Raw genomic sequence first — 19505 nt, forward strand, 5'->3', positions numbered from 1 at the left:
AACATCTCTGGAGAGACCGGAAAATAGGTGTGCAGCAACGCTCCCCATCCAACCTGACAGAGCTTGAGAGGCTCTGCAGAGAAGAATGGGAGAAACTCCCCAAATACAGGTGTGCCAAGCTTAGCATCATACCACAGAAGACTCGAGGCTGTAATCGCTGCCAAAGGTGCTTCAACAAAGTACTGAGTAAAGGGTCTGAATACTTATGTAGATATTGAAAAACCCATTTGCTTTGTCATTGTGGGGTATTGTGTGTAGATTGGTGTGTGTGTGGGGGGTGGGGGGGGTTGAATCAATTTTAGAATAAGGCTACAACCTAACCAAATGTGGAAAAAGGGGTCTGAATATTTCCCAAATGTACTGTAGGTAGATCAATGCTTGTTCTGTTGGTCATAAACATTATTATACTTTATTATTATATTATACCACTGTGTCTGTGTCAATGACTGATTTCACCTCTATTCCATTTACTTTGCACTTAAGTAAATCACAACGCTGTTAAAACTACACGAGAATCGATTTAATTTAACATAGTGATTTCAGGAGTAACATCTAAACAGAATGATATGCCCCACCAACATTAGACAACTATACAGAAAACCCTCATTGCTTGAATAAGTACATTAAATATGTGATTAGAGAAGAGTCAGATGAACTGAAATAGCAGAGCAGGTGGCTATCCTTTTCTAAGAGGTGTATTATAAGTAACGAATGTGTAGGGGACTTCTGAGAATGCTAGAGACTTTCTTTGTGGCGCAGCAGAAAGATCAGAGTTCCCAAAATCCCAGGTGGGGTCATATTGAAAAAGCAGTACTTAGTGATCATGTCAAATGTAATCATCTTGCCACTGCTTTAAAATGTTTTTTTTACATGATTTTAGCTGAACAGGACCACTACACAATGTCCTGAAGACTGTTAAAATGAATGTCCTGAGCGTGTTAAATACGTCCCAACATGGTCCTCAGTGACATCCTGGTAACTTACAGGAACTAGACTAAGGTCCCCCATAGAATGTTCCCTTGGGACAATCACGCAATGTCCTAACGACGAGTAAAATGAGTCCTGAGAACGTCCTAAAAAAGTATTGACATGGTCCTCAGCGACATCCTGGTAACTTAGAGGGAACTACACAAAGGTCCCACGAACAACGTTCCTTTGGGACCATTATGAAATGTCACTAAGGATGACGTTCTATCAGAACCAAATAGGAACCTATTTGTAATGTTCCCTCGTGGACATCAAAATAGCGTCGGGTAGTTTGGGTCCTGAATGCTGATTGGCTGAAAACTGTGGTATATCAGACAATATACCACAGGAATGATGCAAAAAGTATTGTTTACTGTTCTATTTATGTTGGTAGCCAGTTTATAATAGCAATAAGGCACCTTGTAAAAAGTAAATATATATATATATTTTTTGTTGTTGTTGTAATTGTTTTTTTATTTAATTTATCCATATCCTAGAACTTGGCACACCCCTAATAAACAGACATGTTACTTTACTTTATTCTCTTTATTGTTCCCTTGGAGAAAATGTGTTGCAGTATCATGTAGACATTTTAAAATGGTGTTTAAGAAAATAACCATACAAAAGGACAATACAAATTCATGACCGTTATATACAGTATGTTTCTCATGGTTCATGCCTGGCCCCTTAATTCCAGCGAAGATAGATACAGTTTAACGCTACAGCATACAATGACATTCTAGAAGATTCTGTGCTTCCAATTTTGTGGCAACAGTTTGGGGAAGGCCCTTTCAACATGACAATGCCCCCGTGCACAAAGCAAGGTCCATACAGAAATGGTTTCGTGATTGGTGTGGAAGAACTTGACTGGCCAGCACAGAGCCCTGACCGAACACATTTGGGATGAATTGGAATGCCGACTACGAGCCAGGCGTAATGGCCCAACATCAGTGCATGACCTGACTAATGATCTTGTGGTTGAATGGAATTAAGTCCCCACAGCAATGTTCCAACATCTAGTGGAAAGCCTTCCCAGAAGAGTGGAGGCTGCTACAGCATCAAAGGGTGGACCAACTCCATATTAATCCCCATGATTTTGGAACGAGATGTTCGACGAGCAGGTGTACACATACACTACATGACCAAAAGTATCTCTCATACTGTATATAGGACAGACACTTCAAAACCTGGTTCCTTATGATACATTTCTTGACTTTCTGGTTTGCCATTTATGAATGTGTTATTCAATGCGATTATATGGGATACAGTGGCATAAAGTACTTAAGTAGTACTTTAAGTAGTACTTTAAATTATTTTTACTTAAGTCGTTTATTGGGGGTATCTGTACTTTACTATTTATATTTTTGCCTACTTTTACTGTGCTACATTCCGAAAGAAAATGTCCTTTTTACTCCATACATTTTCCCTGACACCCAAAAGAACTCGTTACATTTCAACAGGAAAATGGTCCAATTCATACACTTATCAAGAGAACATCCCTGGTCATCCCTACTGTCTCTGATCCGGCGGACTCACTAAACACAAATGCTTTGTTTGTAAATTGTGTTGGAGTGTGTTGGAGTGTGCCCCTGGCTATCTGTCAATAAAAATAACAACTCCCAGTGAGTTCACCCTGTTGAATGTGCAGTCACTAAATAATAAACTGGATGAGTTGGCAGCAAAGGGCTAGATTTGAAGATTCATTTAATCTGCTTTACAGAAACGTGGCTCAAGCAGGACAATGTTGATGTGAACATTGATGGATACACTTATTAGAGCAGATCAAGACATCACAAATCAATAGGTTGGGGGCTATGTATCTTCGTAGATTATAGTGTAGTGTGATTGAAATTCCTGTTGTATCATTTGTATCATTCAGGCCATTCTATCTACCACGTGAGTTTGAACAGATTACCGTTATTCTGGTCTAAGTGCCTGGACCAAACAATAAAGAAGCTGCTGATAGGATTACAGATGGTTTCAATGCTGCACTTTCACAATCAACTGACCAGCCAGTATTTGCTTGGGGGATTTTAACACACTCTACTTCTCCTCGCACTTCCCAACTCTGCAACAGTATGTCACCTGTCCAACTCGCTCAACTTGTATCCTGGACCAGTGTTATGGCAACGCAGAGGATGCAGAGCACCCATCGGGAAATCAGACATAACGTTATCCATCTCCTACCGAGATACAGGCAGCAGGTGAAACGATGAAAAAAAAACCTGTAGAGAAATCCATTCAGGTATGGACAGAGGAGAGTCGGGAGGAGCTCAAGGATTGCTTTGACGTCACAGACTGGGAGGTACTCTTTGACTCGTGCAGGGATCCCCACGAGTTCAGTTGACAGACAGCATCATATCATACATACAGTATTTCCCAACAACAAGCCCTGGGTCTCCAATGACTTGAAAATGTGCCTCAATGAAAGGAAGTTTGCGTCCCTGAAAGGAGAGACTGATGCTGTAAAGAGAAATTAATTCTGGTCAAAAATGTTGAAAGCTAAAAAAAGGACTTCAAGGATAAAGTGGAGCAGTGGATCTGTCCAGCCAATCCAAAACAAGCATGGGAAGGGCTTAATGCAAGGATGGGAGGAGAAAGGAAAAGAGAGAACAATAACATACGTAGCAGACTGTTCATCCTTTGTAAACGACCATAACTGCTTTTATGGAAGATTCGATAACGTCGATTTTAAAAGACTAATGTAAACAAATATGAGCGCATCCCCAAATCCTCTCCTGTCAGAGAATGAGGTGGCTTCAGGCTTGTCACATATTAAGCCACATAAAACACCGGGCCCAGACGAACTATGGGGCAAAGTACTGAAGGTCTGCGCCAACCAGCTCAAGGGAGTCTTCACACGACTGTTTCAACTCCTGCTTGAGCACCTGTACAGTGCCAAACTCCTGGAAGCTGTCGGCCATTGTACCAGTGCCTAAGAAGGCTGATGCTAAATCACCAAATGGCTTTCGACCTGTGGCCCTCACACCGCCTTCAGGTCAAATGCATGGAAAGGGGTGTGTCCTTCCACCGTTGTTGTTCTCCATCTACACTAATGAGATGAAGATCCAAGGAACCAATGTGAGCCTTTTCAAGTACACGGATGACGTGGCTCCGTTTTTAAAAACATATATATATTATTTAGATGCTACATCAGATGGGGACAGCTATTTTAAACAGACCAACAACCTTCAAGAATGGTGCTGGTCAAGTGGAAAAGACAAAAGGAGCTGATCAAAAAAAAGAAGAAAGAAAGCCAACGCCTGTTTTTAAATCAGGATATTGAAGGGGTTTGGGATCCGCCAGGATGTTCTGGAGAGGGTGTACAGCAGCTTGGTGGAGAGCATCTTCACGTTCAATATGACAGTCTTGTATGGTGAGGAGCAAAATCAAACTCACCAGAATAACAAACACAGCCAGCAAAGTGATTGGTTGACCACAGGCAACATTTCAGCAGTCTGTTCCACAAAGCAACCAAAAAAGAAGGCAACGGCTATCATTGGCGTCCTCTCTACACCCTCCGTTCGAGAGGTGTCCCTCTGGCCGGTGGTTGAGGATGCGTTCAAACATGAATTCGTTCCTTGTGCTGTTGTATCAGTATACATACTTATCTATCCAGTGCAGTTGGGAAAGCGGTCGCTTGGGAGTGAATGTGTCAATGCCGTCTGTTTAGTGTATGCAACACGATGGACTGTCTGGTTTAAATGTGTATGATGTGTGAATGTATGTGATCCTTTTCATGGAAGGTGATGCCAAAGAAAAATGTCCATCCTGGATGGGCAATAACATTTTATTCTGTTCTTTACTCTGTACTTTGTTGAAGCACCTATGGCAGCGATTAGGGCTTTGAGTCTTCTTGGTGTATGACACTACAAGCTTGTGTGCAAAGCTGTCATCAAGGCAAATGGTGGCTAGTTTGAAGAATATAACATATTTTTGAATTTGTTTAACACTTTCTGGTTACTACATGATTCCATATGTGTTATTTCATAGTTTGATGTCTTCACTGTTATTATTATACATTGTAGAAAATAGTAAAAAATGTAATCCCTTGAATGAGGTGCCCAAACTTTTGACTGGTACTGTAGAAGAGCTCACCAACATCCAAGACTAGCAATACATTAATTCAGCAAACAACCCAGCTGATGATCTGACTAGAGAAAAGATTTGATCAGAGCTCTCTAAACCAAGCACATGGCAACGTGGCCCTCCTCTTCTACCCCAGTCTCCAGAGCAACGGCCCAAAGACTCTACTCCTGAGCCATCAGAAGATCAATCAGAGGTCAATAAATCCTTCTTCTGTGGTACAGTGACGTTCAACCCTTGTGCTCAAGATGTAAGCATACACAAATCCTATCAAGAGCTCCTAGATGCTGCTGCTCAAGTACAACACTTTATCAACCACTTAACCGCAAGTCCCTCTGCAGCAGACTACCTTGATGCAGAGCTAGATCTACTCAGAGAAGCCCAGCTAGACCGTTGTAGTGAAGACTTGGCATGCCTACAAGCCCAGGAATCGCTCTCATCCACTAGCTACATACTCGGCTTAGATCTGCAGCACCTCGGGACTAATTCGGGTGCGAGGGATTCTACGTCACAGTGACAGGATGGATGTCTCCAGGTACTATCATCCTAGACCCCTGCCATCCTGTCACAAAGCTAATCACCCAGAACTACGATGACAAACGGAACCATCCTGGGACCTCCCAGCATCCCGTCTCCACCTATACAAGCCAGCCTTCTGTTCCACAGGGATGGATCGCTTCAGACCCTACAACATTAAGCTTGACAGTAAAACAGAAAAGAGATGTGCCATAATGTTCAAATGCTTGACTACTCGGTCTGTGCACATGAACTCCATTGACACTGATTCCTTTCTTGTGAAAGTATTCAAATGAACACTTTTAAGTGCTATCCTCTGGGGATGCAATGGACATTGTGCTGTATGTTTCTACCCAAATAAATTGAAATTGATTTCAAATAAATCCTATATCTCGCTCTCTCTTACTCCTCCCAAATTTGTTTCCCTCTTTTCAGTTATTCTGCCTGGTGTAATCTCTCTTTGTCTTGGTAGCCTGGTGGAACGGGCCTGCTTTTGCTCACATTAACATTTCAATGTGAGCGCAGCAGTCAGTCTGCTTGACCAGGCTAGCCTTTTGTTACATCCGTTGACGCAAAAATGGTCTCAATAAATATAGTTGTCGGCTATGCACATTCTGCACTCAGGAATGGCTGTGTTAGCCAACCTCCCTCGACAAATGATTTTGTTTAAACTTAACATTCCAACGCCATAAATACGGACTATATTTAGGTATACTACCTCACATCATATGGTTCTGTAGAAAGAGGGAGAGACAGTTGGTTTTTCAAAATAATCAGTTAAATTCCTACACCATAAGTGGAGGCTATATACAACCTAACATTGTAGTTTTTGTATACCTTTAAGGAGAGAGCGAGAGGGGAGGGGGACACTCCTTCTGCCTCCCTGGTTTGGAATCACTCCTGCTATTTCCTCCCTGGTGAGGGCATAGCGTCACTAGAAAGAGAGATCCAACCAAACCAGCCAAGCTTCTCGTGTATCCCCCTTACCCTCTTCACCCTCTGTGTATTTTGTAATAATATAATCACTACCTTGACTCAAGCTTATAACGTCCATGTCACAGTTAAATAACCCAGCTCAACTAAGAATGTCGTTTCTGAAGAGCATTTGTCAAAGTCCCCAAAGAACTACCACTATATTGTTTGTCTAATGTGTTGTGCTTTCTGTTTATCTCCTCCCTCTCCATATGACAGTCTGTTTCTATAACCATTTCTACTGACCGAGTTACTTGGTAAATGTGGTTTTGCTGTAGTAAAAAGTCCACAACACAGTAAGTCACGATGGAGCCGTTAAACGGGACATAAATTCCTCAAGCAAAGCAATGGCCAGAGTGAACATGAAAACGTAACCCTCTGATGTGTTGACCAGATGACATAACACACACATACATGCGCATGCACATACTCGGACACAAAAAAAACACACACACAGCCACGCACACAATTTGACAAATTCCAAATATGTTAGATGCAGGTATTAAGCGTTTCGTAATCCTTCTGACTGTGTGAACTTGAAATATGAAAAGACCATCAAACAACTCTCCAGAAAAACATTCAAAACACTACAAAAGCTCTCCCTAAAGCGTTGCACATCAAATGTTAACTCGGATTATTTCCCCATTGAGTAACTTGACTCAAAAAAACAACTCCGTTAAAACAGTTGTTCAAGGTTAAATTAGTGAAACACATCAATCCTGGTCTTAATTTCCACTTTTAGGTGCAAGAGTGATATGTTTTTCATTCTTAATTTCCTACTTTTAACCCCTCCCCCTGAAACAGAACTGATAGGTGGACTCAGAGATGCTGTGATGTCACGATACCCCTCAAGGGCGTTTTTTTTTTTCTTTCCTGTAATTACTCTTATTTTGAGAAAAATTAAATCATCAAAATAGATATTTTGTACACGAAGAAAATCAATTAGGGGTCCACATCTAAATATTGCTCCTAGTGTTGCTCAAAGCTCAGAACAGAAGATGCGTTTCAATATAAACATCTCCACATGGCCTGTCTTCCCTATAGACCTAGGCCTACATTCAAATGCAATAAAAATGCAAGCAATACAGTTCTGAAAATGCAATACGTTTTTGTTTTGTCGCTGATGCTACGTATCAGTGTGATACATTGTTCATATTTCCCCCTTTCAAGGCTATAACATTACAATTGTATACCTAATAGGCTGTGTTTGTAGATCGACCTGAGGTGAATGAGCCTACAGCAGCCGGGGTCATTTTTGCTTGTTTTTGTAGTTCTTCAAATAGCATATTAAATGTTTTGTAATTGTATAGAAATGCAGTAAATCAGCTTCAACTTTCAACCCCCCCCCCCCCTTTCGGACCTCACACAAACTCAAATCCATTTTACGGCCTTTCTACAGTTATAATATAATTGGCCAAACAGCCAATGTTGGACTGAAGATGTTCACTTTGGTAACTTCCTGGGCACGGTTTCCCGGTAGCGATGGAACTTAAGCTTACCAGGGTTTTATTAATGCATCTTTCTACAACTGCCGAAGGTTTCACATGCGTTTCCCAAAACACCGTGTATTGAGAACGCTCAAGTGCGTCGTTGGAGCATGTGTCAATAGGATTGAAAGTAAAGCAGTGCTGCTCTCATATCAGCTTTCGCCATTCAAATCTTACCCTACCATTAGAATTATTCCACAATACTGATGACGGATCAGCTCCCAGAGCAGTTGTATTCAAAGTCATGTTTGAAATATATAAGCCTTTGTAGCCTATACTGTATACTGTTATCTTTTAATCCAGTCATCGCAGTTTTCCTTTGAAATATTTTTGTTAGCCTTTGCTCGTTTGAAACAATTACAGACATTGGCAAATTTGTCTTTGTAGTCAACTTTGTTCTGAAGTTATTGGCGGTCACAGAGAGCCAGAATCAAGACGTTTATGTTTAGTGGAGATCTTCTGTGTATAAACTGATGGGAAGAGCAAAGAAGCATCTAAGCACTTAAGCAGTCGGTAAATATTGAGAGTTTTCAAAGTGCAACTTTCGTAACAATGGTTTTAGGAAACAGCTCAGAGATAGATACCAATGCATTAGCAGTCTGGTCTGCTTAGTTCATTGACTGTAATGTAACTTGAAGAGATGAGGGATGTTTCGCTTCCTCTTCCGTCTCTGACTGGAGTGTGAATTAGCCATCGAGGAGGGAGAGTGTGGCGATTGTGTCTGCTTCGAGTCTAAACTGCAGAGACTTTCTATTGCATGTAGTAGAGATAGCAAAGCCATTTTCAGTTTGAATATTGTTGCTATATCCATACAGTAATCCATACAAAAATGTGCTATTTGTGGCCTCACCATAACATTTTGGAATGTAAAATCAAATCGTTCAACTGAAATTGATACCAGGTGGTAGGTAGGTTTGTTGAACGAACTCACCTTTGGTAGAGATGACACACTAAACATAAACGCTCCCAGTTTTCAAGCATTTTTCAAATGGAAAAGGGGGCAGACAGGGCGAAAAGAGGCACTACAGTTACCCTTTTAAGTGATTTGAATGTCTGTACTATGGATTAAATGTCCTGGCATTGTCAGAACACTATTTGTTTCTACAGACTAATTGTTTCTCCTTAATTATACTTTGGCTCAATAACAGCACATTTACGAAACTATTGACCACTTGCACGGTCCTTACAAAAGTACTTTTTATTCAACCTGAAAGTTTCATTCAGCCTGAATGTTTTGCTCATAATGTGGCAGGGGATAACTTTTTCCACATGTGGCGTGATGCTAAAGCCAGAGAGTGCTAACCAAGTTGATTATTTGGGTCTACAACCTAGAAAATTCCAAGATATTAAGTCACACTAACTTGCTGTATCAATGGCCACTGTCTTCTTCCCGCCAATTGTATATGATTCATACGCTGATTTGCTGTTGAATCAAATTCGGTTACAAGGCTCATCATAAAGCAAACACACACGGAAGTGTTACTGCCTGTCCAGATGTGTCGTGTTGAGTTGTCTCTGCAAAGGTGTCCTGGTGGTCTCCCAGAGATAGTTTTGAGTTATCGATTTTCCTGCTGGGAATCTTAATTGTGAATGTTAAAAACTTCCAACCCCATGTTTCTGTTCATTGCCTGTATTCCGTATGAGGCGCACATAGTTGTGACTTATGGTTTGATGAGTATCTTCCCCACCTAATGCATCACAACTCCATCAATCTTTTTCACACGTCTGTGTTAAGCAGTCAGCCTCAAAGGCAATACCTCCACAACCCACAGACCAATCCAAGTCACTGGTGAAACACTAGGTGCCAAATGAGGCAGTAAGATTTAAGGTTCACCTATGGGTCATAGGACATCGGGTGTTGTTCAGAAGGCATTGTTTTACAAGTATAACTGATGTGATGTGTCACCCCCATGTGGGGCACGGGCACATGCCACCTCAGATTTGTTCCGTTTAAAAATTCTAAATAAAATACTAGCCACCTAGAAGTTTTATGAAGTTGGCTTTAGCTAGCCCAGACAGGTTCCCAATGTCCCAACCTCATAACTAGCTACCAAGAAGCCATTTCAGGCTATCAATGAAGTTAAGAGGTGGGCTTACAGTCTTCGGAAAGAATTCAGACCCCTTTACCTTTTCCCACATTTTGTTATGTTACAGCCTTATTCTAAAATGAATTCAATAAAACAATTTCCTCAGCAATCTACACACACTACCCCGTAATGACAAAGCGAAAACAGGTTTTCATAAATTTTTGAAAATGTATCAAAAACAAACATATCTCATTCACATAAGTATTCAGAACCTTTGCTATGAGACTCGAAATGGAGCTCCGGTGCATCCTGTTTCCTTTGATCATCCTCGATGTTTCTACCACACACCTGTCTACGGTATATAAGGTTCCACAGTTGACAGTGCAGGCCAGAGCAAAAACCAAGCCATTAGGTCGAAGGGTCTGGGGAAGGGTACAAAAACATTTCTGCAGCATTAAAGGTCCCCAAGAACACAGTGGCCTCCATCATTCTTAAATGGAAGAGGTTTGGGACCACCAAGACTCTTCCTAGAGCTGTCCGCCCGAACAAACTGAGCAGTCGGGGGAGAAGGGCCTTTGCTCAGGGAGGTCACCATGAACCCGATGGTCACTTTGACAGAGTATCAGAGTTCCTTTGTGGAAATGGTTGTCCTTCAGGAAGGTTCTCCCATCTCTGCAGCACTCCACCAATTAGGTAGAGTGGCCAGACGGAAGCAACTCCTCAGTAAAAGGCAAATGACAGCCCCCTTGGAGTTTGCCAAAAGGCACCTAAAGTACACGCAGACCATGAGAAACAAGATTCTCTGGTCTGATGAAACCAAGATTTAACTCTTTGGCCTGAATGCCAAGTGTCACGTCTGGAGGAAACCTGGCACCATCCCTATGGTGGTGGTGGCAGCATCATGTTGTGGGAATGTTTTTCTGCAACAGGGACTGGGAGACTAGTCAGGATCGAGACAAAGATGAACGGAGCAAGGTACAGAGAGATCCTTGATGAAAACCTGCACCAGAGCGCTCGGGACCTCAGACTGGGGCGAAGGTTCACCTTCCAACAGGACAACGACCCTAAGCACACAGCCAAGACAATACAGGAGTGACTTCGGGACAAGTCTCTGAATGTACTTGAGCGGCCCAACCAGAGCCCGTACTTGGTCTGGAGAGACCATAAAATAGCTGTGCTGCGACGCTCCCCATCCAACCTGATCTGCAGAGAAGAATGGGAGAAACTCCCCAAATACAGGTGTGCCAAGCTTGTAGTGTCATACCTAAGAAGACTCGAGGCTGTAATCACTGCCAAAGGTGCTTCAACAAAGTACTGAGTAAAGGGTCTGAATATTTGTGTAAAAATGTTGAAAAACCCATTACTGCCTTGTCATTATGGGGTATTGTGTGTAGATTGATGAAGGGGGAATAATTGAATACATTTTCGAATAAGGCTACAACCTAACAAAATGTGGATAAAGTCAAGGTGTCAGAATACTTCCCAAATGCACTGTAAGTAGATCCCTGCTTGTTCCGTTGGTCATAAATATTATCTTTTCTTTTTTACAATATGGATTACGGGTTAGGGTACTAGTGGCATAAGAATATACATTTTTGCCTGGGGGGGGGTACATTCTCATGTATTTGGTTCCCCCTCAGATTTTTGGGGTGCATGACGCCCCCGAGTATAGCTTTTCTGTTTGTTTTTAATCAGTAATGTATTTCTTGTTGTGGTGTTCTCATAGTTTGCATGAGATGTGATATTGCTGTTTCTATCGAATGGCCATGTTATCTTGACTGTTATTGTCATCTTTTATGTTTTTAGATGATACGTCACTGCGGATAGATGGGGGCTCGTCTGAGATGGGCAGGATCTACCGAGACCAGCAGCCCTCCATCAAACAGGGTCAGAACCGAGCGGTACGCAACGCACTGGGGGGAGGACTGGACATTGATACCCTGCCCGACAACATGACCCATGTGGTGGTGAGAAATTGAATGACTTATGTTTAGTATAACTCTTGTAGTGGTAAGGTCTAACTAACAGGCAGCCATCTGTGATGATATCGATAGCAATATTGTTATTTCCCCCTCTGCTCAGCATCTTGTTAGTTGCCATCCTAGCACCCACATCACGTTTGCTCAGGATCAGGCTCATGTGACCGACTGCGTCTCCTGCACACCACATAACACTCTTAGCCCTGTGAGCTAAAGCCTAGGCCCTCTACAGCTGGTAGTAGGTAATTGGCAACATCTTCATTAGTCACCGCTAATAACCACATCTCAATGCATGGCTAAGCACTTTGATAATGGGCAGCAGTGTGTGACCCGAGCAGATGAAGCCAATTGATGGGAACACGTTGGCTGAAGCTATGACCCTTTATCAGGGGTGACTGCTATTGGGATATTAATGACAGGTGTATGGTAATTTGCGAGCGAGCCTTTTTCCCCTCAAGGAAAAGCTATTTTAGGCTTTGGGGTTAGGTTTAGAGTTTGAATTAGGGTTTAGGAGTTAAGGTTACGTTTAATTTTAGGGTTAGGGGTTTGAGGTTAGAGAAATAGGATTTTGAATTGGAATACATTTTTGGGTTAATAAAATGTATGTTTAAATGTGTTTGTTGGATTAGTTGGTGTGGTGGGGACCAGTGTATCATCTTGCTCTTACTACCACATAAGTATAATTTCTGCCAAATAAATTGTGATTAGCTTTTCTCGGCACTACAAATTGACAACAGATCCTGGCCTTGTCCTGTCAACTTAGCGTGTGTGTCCTCTGGTTTCACACAAGACCCACTAACTAACTTCTCACCGCGGCAGCTCTCGTTGACCAATCTCAATGCAGCTTAGGTGTTTCAGCCCTGGGCAAAGTCTGGGGATCTGCCCTCCTCTCAGACCCGGAGATTCCCCCAGAAACAGTGCCTTGTGTTGGGTCTCGGGGAAGGAGAGAAAGTGGGTCACTCGCTGTATGTGGAGCAGCCAGATCGTCATTGAGAACACTGCATTTAACTGCTCCACTTTCCCAGCCCACACCTAAACCCCAGCACCATTGCTCTCTGTCACCTTGAAGCAAGGCATACATTAATAATGTGATCGAGTTCTGAGATCCGTTAAATAGATAGAGAGGCTTACAATGCCAAAGCACTGAGATCATTAGAGTATGTATACAGCTCCCCCACCTGGTGTAAATGAAAATACAGTACATGGAAAGGACCCCTGGTGTCACTATGCACAATAGTTAACTCCAACCTCTATTACTATTTAGCATCATAGCTATCATCTTACCCTCATAAGGACTACCATCTTCCACAACCATACATATTAAGAATACAATAGAATAGCCTCCTGCTCTAGATTGAATCAAGGGTAATGATTTCATTTTACTACATAGCCATAACACCTTCATTACACATCTATAAGTATTTCATGAACGTGTTATAACAGGTCCTAACCACATTAAAGGTTAATGAAATATATCCATAGCGTATCTATAGCGCGTTCATAAGATGCTATGCAAAAGCTCACATTTAGGCATCTTAATAGACACATCATTACAACGACAGCGTAGTGTGATCATTATGGTTGTTCTCTAAAATGTGCCATACCAGTGTTAGTGAATATGCCTAAAGGCCAAACCACATTTTGACAATGATGCTGCTATATAGCCTGTACTAGCCCCATTTCCATAGCGGCCAGTATAGGCCCGTGACTTAAAGTATGGTCTTTTTCTTCTCAATGAGGTCAATGGTGCATGAAGATCCCCACAGTGTTGAATCCTCAGGGTAAATTTTACAGATCAAAATCGTGTGGTTGAGGGTCATGGCTCTTTCGCAACTCATTAAACAGCCCTCCACCACATCCCTATTAGGTTGAGCATACTGGTCTATAACGCACACATAAAGGGTCTGTTTATGAATTATATGCAGTCAAAGTAAAGCGTATCTATTTTCCCATTTATTAAGCATTTATAGCTAAGCATTTCATGGTTAATTAACTGTGCAGTTTGCCACTGATCTATAACACCAACATTAAAGATCTATGTATGATTTCTATGCAGTCAATGTACTGTCAATTCTATTTTCCCATTAAAGTATTTATAAAGCATTTATAAACATGCCTCACTTATCAAACAGTATACAGACACAACACAATATTAAAGGCCCAGTACAGTCAAAATAAAAACAATTTCCTGTGTTTTTCTATCATATTGTACAACAGCTAAAACTAACAGTTTGAAAAAAATCTGTGTAATCTGTGTTAAATCAGTGTTAAATCAGTGTTATTTTCTGACAGTTGCTGGTTAAAAATACAATCTACACAGGACCTTCTAATCTGCAGGTTTGCATGCGAGGGAATTTCAGCTTTCCATGGTGACATCACCATACGGTAAATTGGTTAATAGACCAATAACACAGTTCCAAACCTCTCCAATAAGAGACCGTTTTTAGTTTTCCCCCTCCCCCCAGATCATTCTCAGACAGTCCTTGCTTGACAAAGTTTTTTGCTAAAAAGCTATTTGTGCCCAGTTAATGGAAATCTATTACTGTAAGGTACTTAATTGTTACCCAGTAATGACTTGATGTTGGTCTAAAAATGGCTGCATTGTGCCTTTAAAGGAAATATGAACATTATATTAAACTTTTCCAGATGTAGCTAGCACAGAAAATAATTGCTGAGGAGAATCCTACTGTTGACATTTTTCACTTAGACTTTTCTTGAGTAGATTTGACAAAGATTCATATTCAAAGCCTATGTGGTCCTTTGTAGCTCAGTTGGTAGAGCATGGCACTTGTAATGCCAGGGTAATGGACTTGATACCCAGGAACACCCATACGTATGGGTGTACGCATGTATGCATGTATGCATGAATGACTAAGTCGCTTCAGATAAAAGCATATACACAGAGTACTCAAAACATTAAGAACACCTGCTCTTTGCATGACAGACTGTGCAGGTGAAAGCTATGGTCCCTTATTGATGTCACTTGCCACTAAATATTAGGAAGGTGTTCCTAATATTTGGTATGCTCAGTGCATATGAGTCAAACCTTTATTATACTGTCAAAATTAACAAATTGTGAATAGTTTAATTTTCGTTATAGTCAGGCTCGTCCAAAACCTGAATTTTGTGAGACTTGTGGTAATCAAATTTATTGGTCACATGCATGTGTTTAGCAGATGTTATTGCAGGTGTTGCGAAATGCTTGACTGCATCACAACGTAAATGGAGGTTGGGTTTGTTTCAATCCTGCCCACACGCCCATGGTTGGCAGCACACAAGGAATCATCAATGCAGAGTGCAGTTGCACATGACCCTGTGATAAATGTGGGTTACTTTGGATATCCCTATGGGGCTAGCTAGGGACCATCTGTAAATTACACAATGTACATGGGATAATATGTGACCGACTGCTTCGATTCAGTCTTATGCGGCAAAATAATTTAATTGTGTTTTTCTTTTTACATTAGATAAAAGTAGCGACTCAGAACTACAAAATTGTATATCATACACTGTAGTTGAGGAACAATAGGAAAGTAATTCTGCATTGAAATTTGAACTTGTAACCCCACTTTTGAGCAAATGGCCCTTGAATGTTTTGGTACACCTACTGGAGAGCTCTTCTTTGTTTACAACTATTGCGCATCGTTCACACCCTCTTAGATCTTAAACCCACCCATCTCTTTAAGGATTCCCATGCGCTAAACAGAGTGAGTAAGGTAGTGTGGTAAAGAACCAAAGATTTCAAGACTGAAAGTAGTAGCCTACAATAAGGAGAAACTCCAGGTAAAAGTACACTAACTAGTCCTTGGCCTATATTCTAATCTGACTTTGGTGCAGGTCATGTTGTTCTTCACATTAATGTCTCTAGTAAACACACACTATCTCAAATAAAATCATTTTTTGTCACATGCACAGGATGCAGAAGGTGTAAACGGTACAGTGAAATAGTTACTTGTATATATGCATAGCAGCACTATTAAAAATAGAAAGTGTCCAGATAAAAATATAGCATAAATATTTTATCATTATTAGGTGATGCGTATCCAGACACTAGGGGTGTGTCAAGTAGTCGGACAAATGAATATCGTAACGGATATGGGCAATTTTCTGGATACAATTTTCTGGATACAATTATGATCAGAGTATTTTTTTGTAATTATCTATGATCAGAAAAAATATGTTTTTTTGGGGTGCCAGCAAGCATGTTTCTTACTTGTGAGAGTTTTTAAATCAAACTGTATTGTCTTTGAGTCACTCATATGCGTGGTCTAAATAACTCAACTGGCTAGTTTGTCTGTCTAAAGAGAAGGGCGGGCTGTACGTTGAACCTGCTGTTCTGATTGGATAGAGTGAAGCTGTATTTCTCCGTCCACTCACTTCATAATTTCATCCAAACATTTTTCCTCGCATGTGTTCGATCTGATCATTTAGATTGCTGCTGCCTGTTACTATGATAAATCAACATGGCGAGGACATTTGTTATCAATGTGCATAATATCTAACAAGTGGGGCAAGGGTTTGGGAAAGATTAAACGCTAATGCGCATTCTGACTGAGTGACAGCAAACTTGGCTGCCTGCTGCAAATTGAGGACAGACACACGTACAAACCCACCCCTCCGCACACTGCTCTTAATCTGCAGCTTTTTTTGCAGTGAGAACATGCAGGGAGGTGTTTTGCCAACATCTATTTAGGCATATTAAAGCACTTGTTTTTTCCCCGATCGCGAGTATAATCCGATTTAACTGTCAATTTACAGATACGAATATAGATATGTCGGCGCACCCCTACCAGACACACTTGTCTAAATTGATGGGTCATGTGAAAGAAATGCTATAACCACCCCCCATCGACGTATAGCTAAGTGGATGGGTCACTATTGTCTAGATGGCTGTAATCACCCCCAGACACACCTGGCTAACTTGATGAGTAATCATCTAGCGAAGTGTAGTCTTTTGTTTAGACATGTAACGTTATCTAGCTAGCTAAACAATGAACCATAATCCCAACCCATACTAATAGCAATACAAACTGATTTTCATAGCTAGTCACCATACATGAAATGCTGTAGTATGAATCTACAGGTAGTGAAAGTTAACCAACTAGGTTCAATTTTAGCTAGCTAGCTAATATTAGGCTATAACTAACAGTGTAAATGGCTTTCTGAGATACAAATAATATTACTGCATAGATCACACACGTAACGTTTGCTAGCTAGTGAACAGTACGCTTTAATTTGCAATGAAAAAGAAACGTGTAATAATGAAAATGTAGCTAAACTCTTATACATAGATGAACGTTTCACAGCAGACTAGAACCCCTTTAACTCTGTTTTGTTAACTCTGTTTTGTTTTGTTTGTACAGCTTGTTTGGCCCGTGTTGTGTCAAGTCTCTCCGGTTCACACTGACCGTGTGCAGAAAGTAGTCCATCACAACTTTTTCCCACTAATCTTTGTCGATAGTGCCTGCTAAATTCAGGACAGGAATGTTAAGAGCAGTAGCAACACTTTTGCAGTAATCCATGGCAAAAGCAATATCTTCTCATTTTGTCAGGTACTAGCAAGGATTATCTACACATGCTGAGCAGCTCATGTTATAGACAGAATCATGCTACGTGGCAGACTAATCTGAACTCATCGCTTGGCATGTCCAGTCCATCCATTATCTCAGACAATCATGGCTAACGGGAAGGTTCCTGTCTTTTTCTGTGTCTAAACCAACTAGACTCGTAATTTAACACTTTTATTTGTATTTACAGATGGCGTACAAGTTCATTATTACGGTACATGAAAGTTTGCATATTCCAGAAGGCATTTCTGGCATTTCTGGCAAAACAAAAAACAAATGCCTCTCCTGTGAAGTAGTGACGTGCGACATTATCATAGCTTATGTTAAAATTGACATGGCTCTAAACTTCAATGACTTAAACCTAAAACCAACTATAAATTGTAGAAATTCAAAAAAACATTGAAAGCATTTAATGAGAACTAAAAGGATGAAAACAAGAAAATATTGTCATCTACATTGTGTAATTCATTGATGGTCCCTAACTAGCCACGGAGATAGGCAATCCAAAGTCAAACCAACTTTGCAACGGTCGCACACCAGCCGGCTGAAGCTAATTAGTTATAATTTGGCTAACTCTTCCCACCATTGAACAAGCACATCAAAACACACAAAACCAACTCAGGTCTGAATTCAGTCATGGCCGCAAGCATTTCTAAGAGATTGTCAGGTACTTTGTATACACTGTATAGCCTGTACTAGCCCTTTTCCTCCTCCTCACTTTGGTCAATAGTGCATTAAAATCCCCACAGGGTTGAATCAGAAGGATAAAAAGAAATTGTTCTGAAAGTCACAAGCACAGGCCAAAAGTGTTCCCCCAGAACATTGGGTACTACATCACATATGTGCGGTTATGTACACCACATTATTGCTCTCTGTCTGCTATGTCGACTTAGCTGTTGTGCCTGCCCTGTAACCGCCTTGGATAACGCTGGGCAGGCATCTTGATTGCTGTCACTCAAATGTGAGGGGCTGAAGCTCATTGTCTAGAACTCAAGGGCTGGCCCACGTGGGGGGAAATGTAGGGAAAATGGCGCAGCACAGCTTCAAGAAAAGTTACTTTCAAACTAGGGATTTTGTAGGTAATTGAGATGAGACAGTAATTCTGCACATAGATTATGCATGTTTGAACTACACACTCACACATCCAGCCGAAAGTTGACAAAGTATAGGAAAAAGTCTTTAAAACCTCTTTGGGCTAGGTGGGGTGCTAGTGACCCACCTCGCCAACATCCAGTGAAATTGCAGAGAGCGAAATTCAAAATACAAAAATCATAATATTAAACATTCATGAAAATACATGTCATACATTTAAAAGCTTAACTTCTTGTTAATCCAGCCGCTTTGTCAGATTTCAAAAAGGCTTTACGGCGAAAGCACACCGTGCGTATCTGAGGACAGCGACCCGCTTACAAAAGCATTAAAAACGTTTCCCAAACCAGCAGAGGCATCGCAAAAGTCAGAAATAGCGATAAAATAAATCACTTACCTTTGAAGATCTTCTTCTGTTTGCAATCGCAAGGGTCCCAGCTACATAACCAATGGTCGTTTTGTTCGATTAAGATCTTCTTTATATTCCAACCTTTTCCACTCGTTCAAAATGCATACAAAGGAATCCCAAAAGTTACCAATAAACTTCGTCCAAACAAGTCAAACAACGTTTCTAATCAATCCCCTAATATGTAAATAAACTATAAAATTTAAGACGGAGAATTGTATGTTCCGGAGAAAAATAACGAAGTGCGCGCTCATGCACGTGCGCTACAACACTACAACACTACAGTCAAAATCAGATCCACCTTGAAAGACTACAAATTCTAGCTCATTTTTCAAAGAACAAACCTGAACCCTTTCTAAAGACTGTTGACATCTAGTGGAATCCAGAGGAACCGCAATCTGGGAGGATTT

At 41.0% G+C, this 19505-nt stretch overlaps 1 protein-coding gene across 2 annotated transcripts in view; it reads left to right on the top strand.

The window, feature by feature from the left end:
• plxdc1 (plexin domain containing 1) overlaps positions 1 to 19505 on the top strand; it is a 90339-nt gene that overhangs the window by 13601 nt on the left and 57233 nt on the right. For both annotated transcript variants that reach the window (XM_046368062.1, XM_046368063.1), the window contains exon 2: positions 11861 to 12021. In XM_046368062.1, coding sequence (XP_046224018.1) covers positions 11861 to 12021 — 161 coding nt within the window. The remainder of the gene's footprint in view (positions 1 to 11860; positions 12022 to 19505) is intronic.

This window comes from Oncorhynchus gorbuscha, linkage group LG11, assembly GCF_021184085.1.
Source record: "Oncorhynchus gorbuscha isolate QuinsamMale2020 ecotype Even-year linkage group LG11, OgorEven_v1.0, whole genome shotgun sequence".
Classification (NCBI taxonomy): domain Eukaryota; kingdom Metazoa; phylum Chordata; class Actinopteri; order Salmoniformes; family Salmonidae; genus Oncorhynchus; species Oncorhynchus gorbuscha.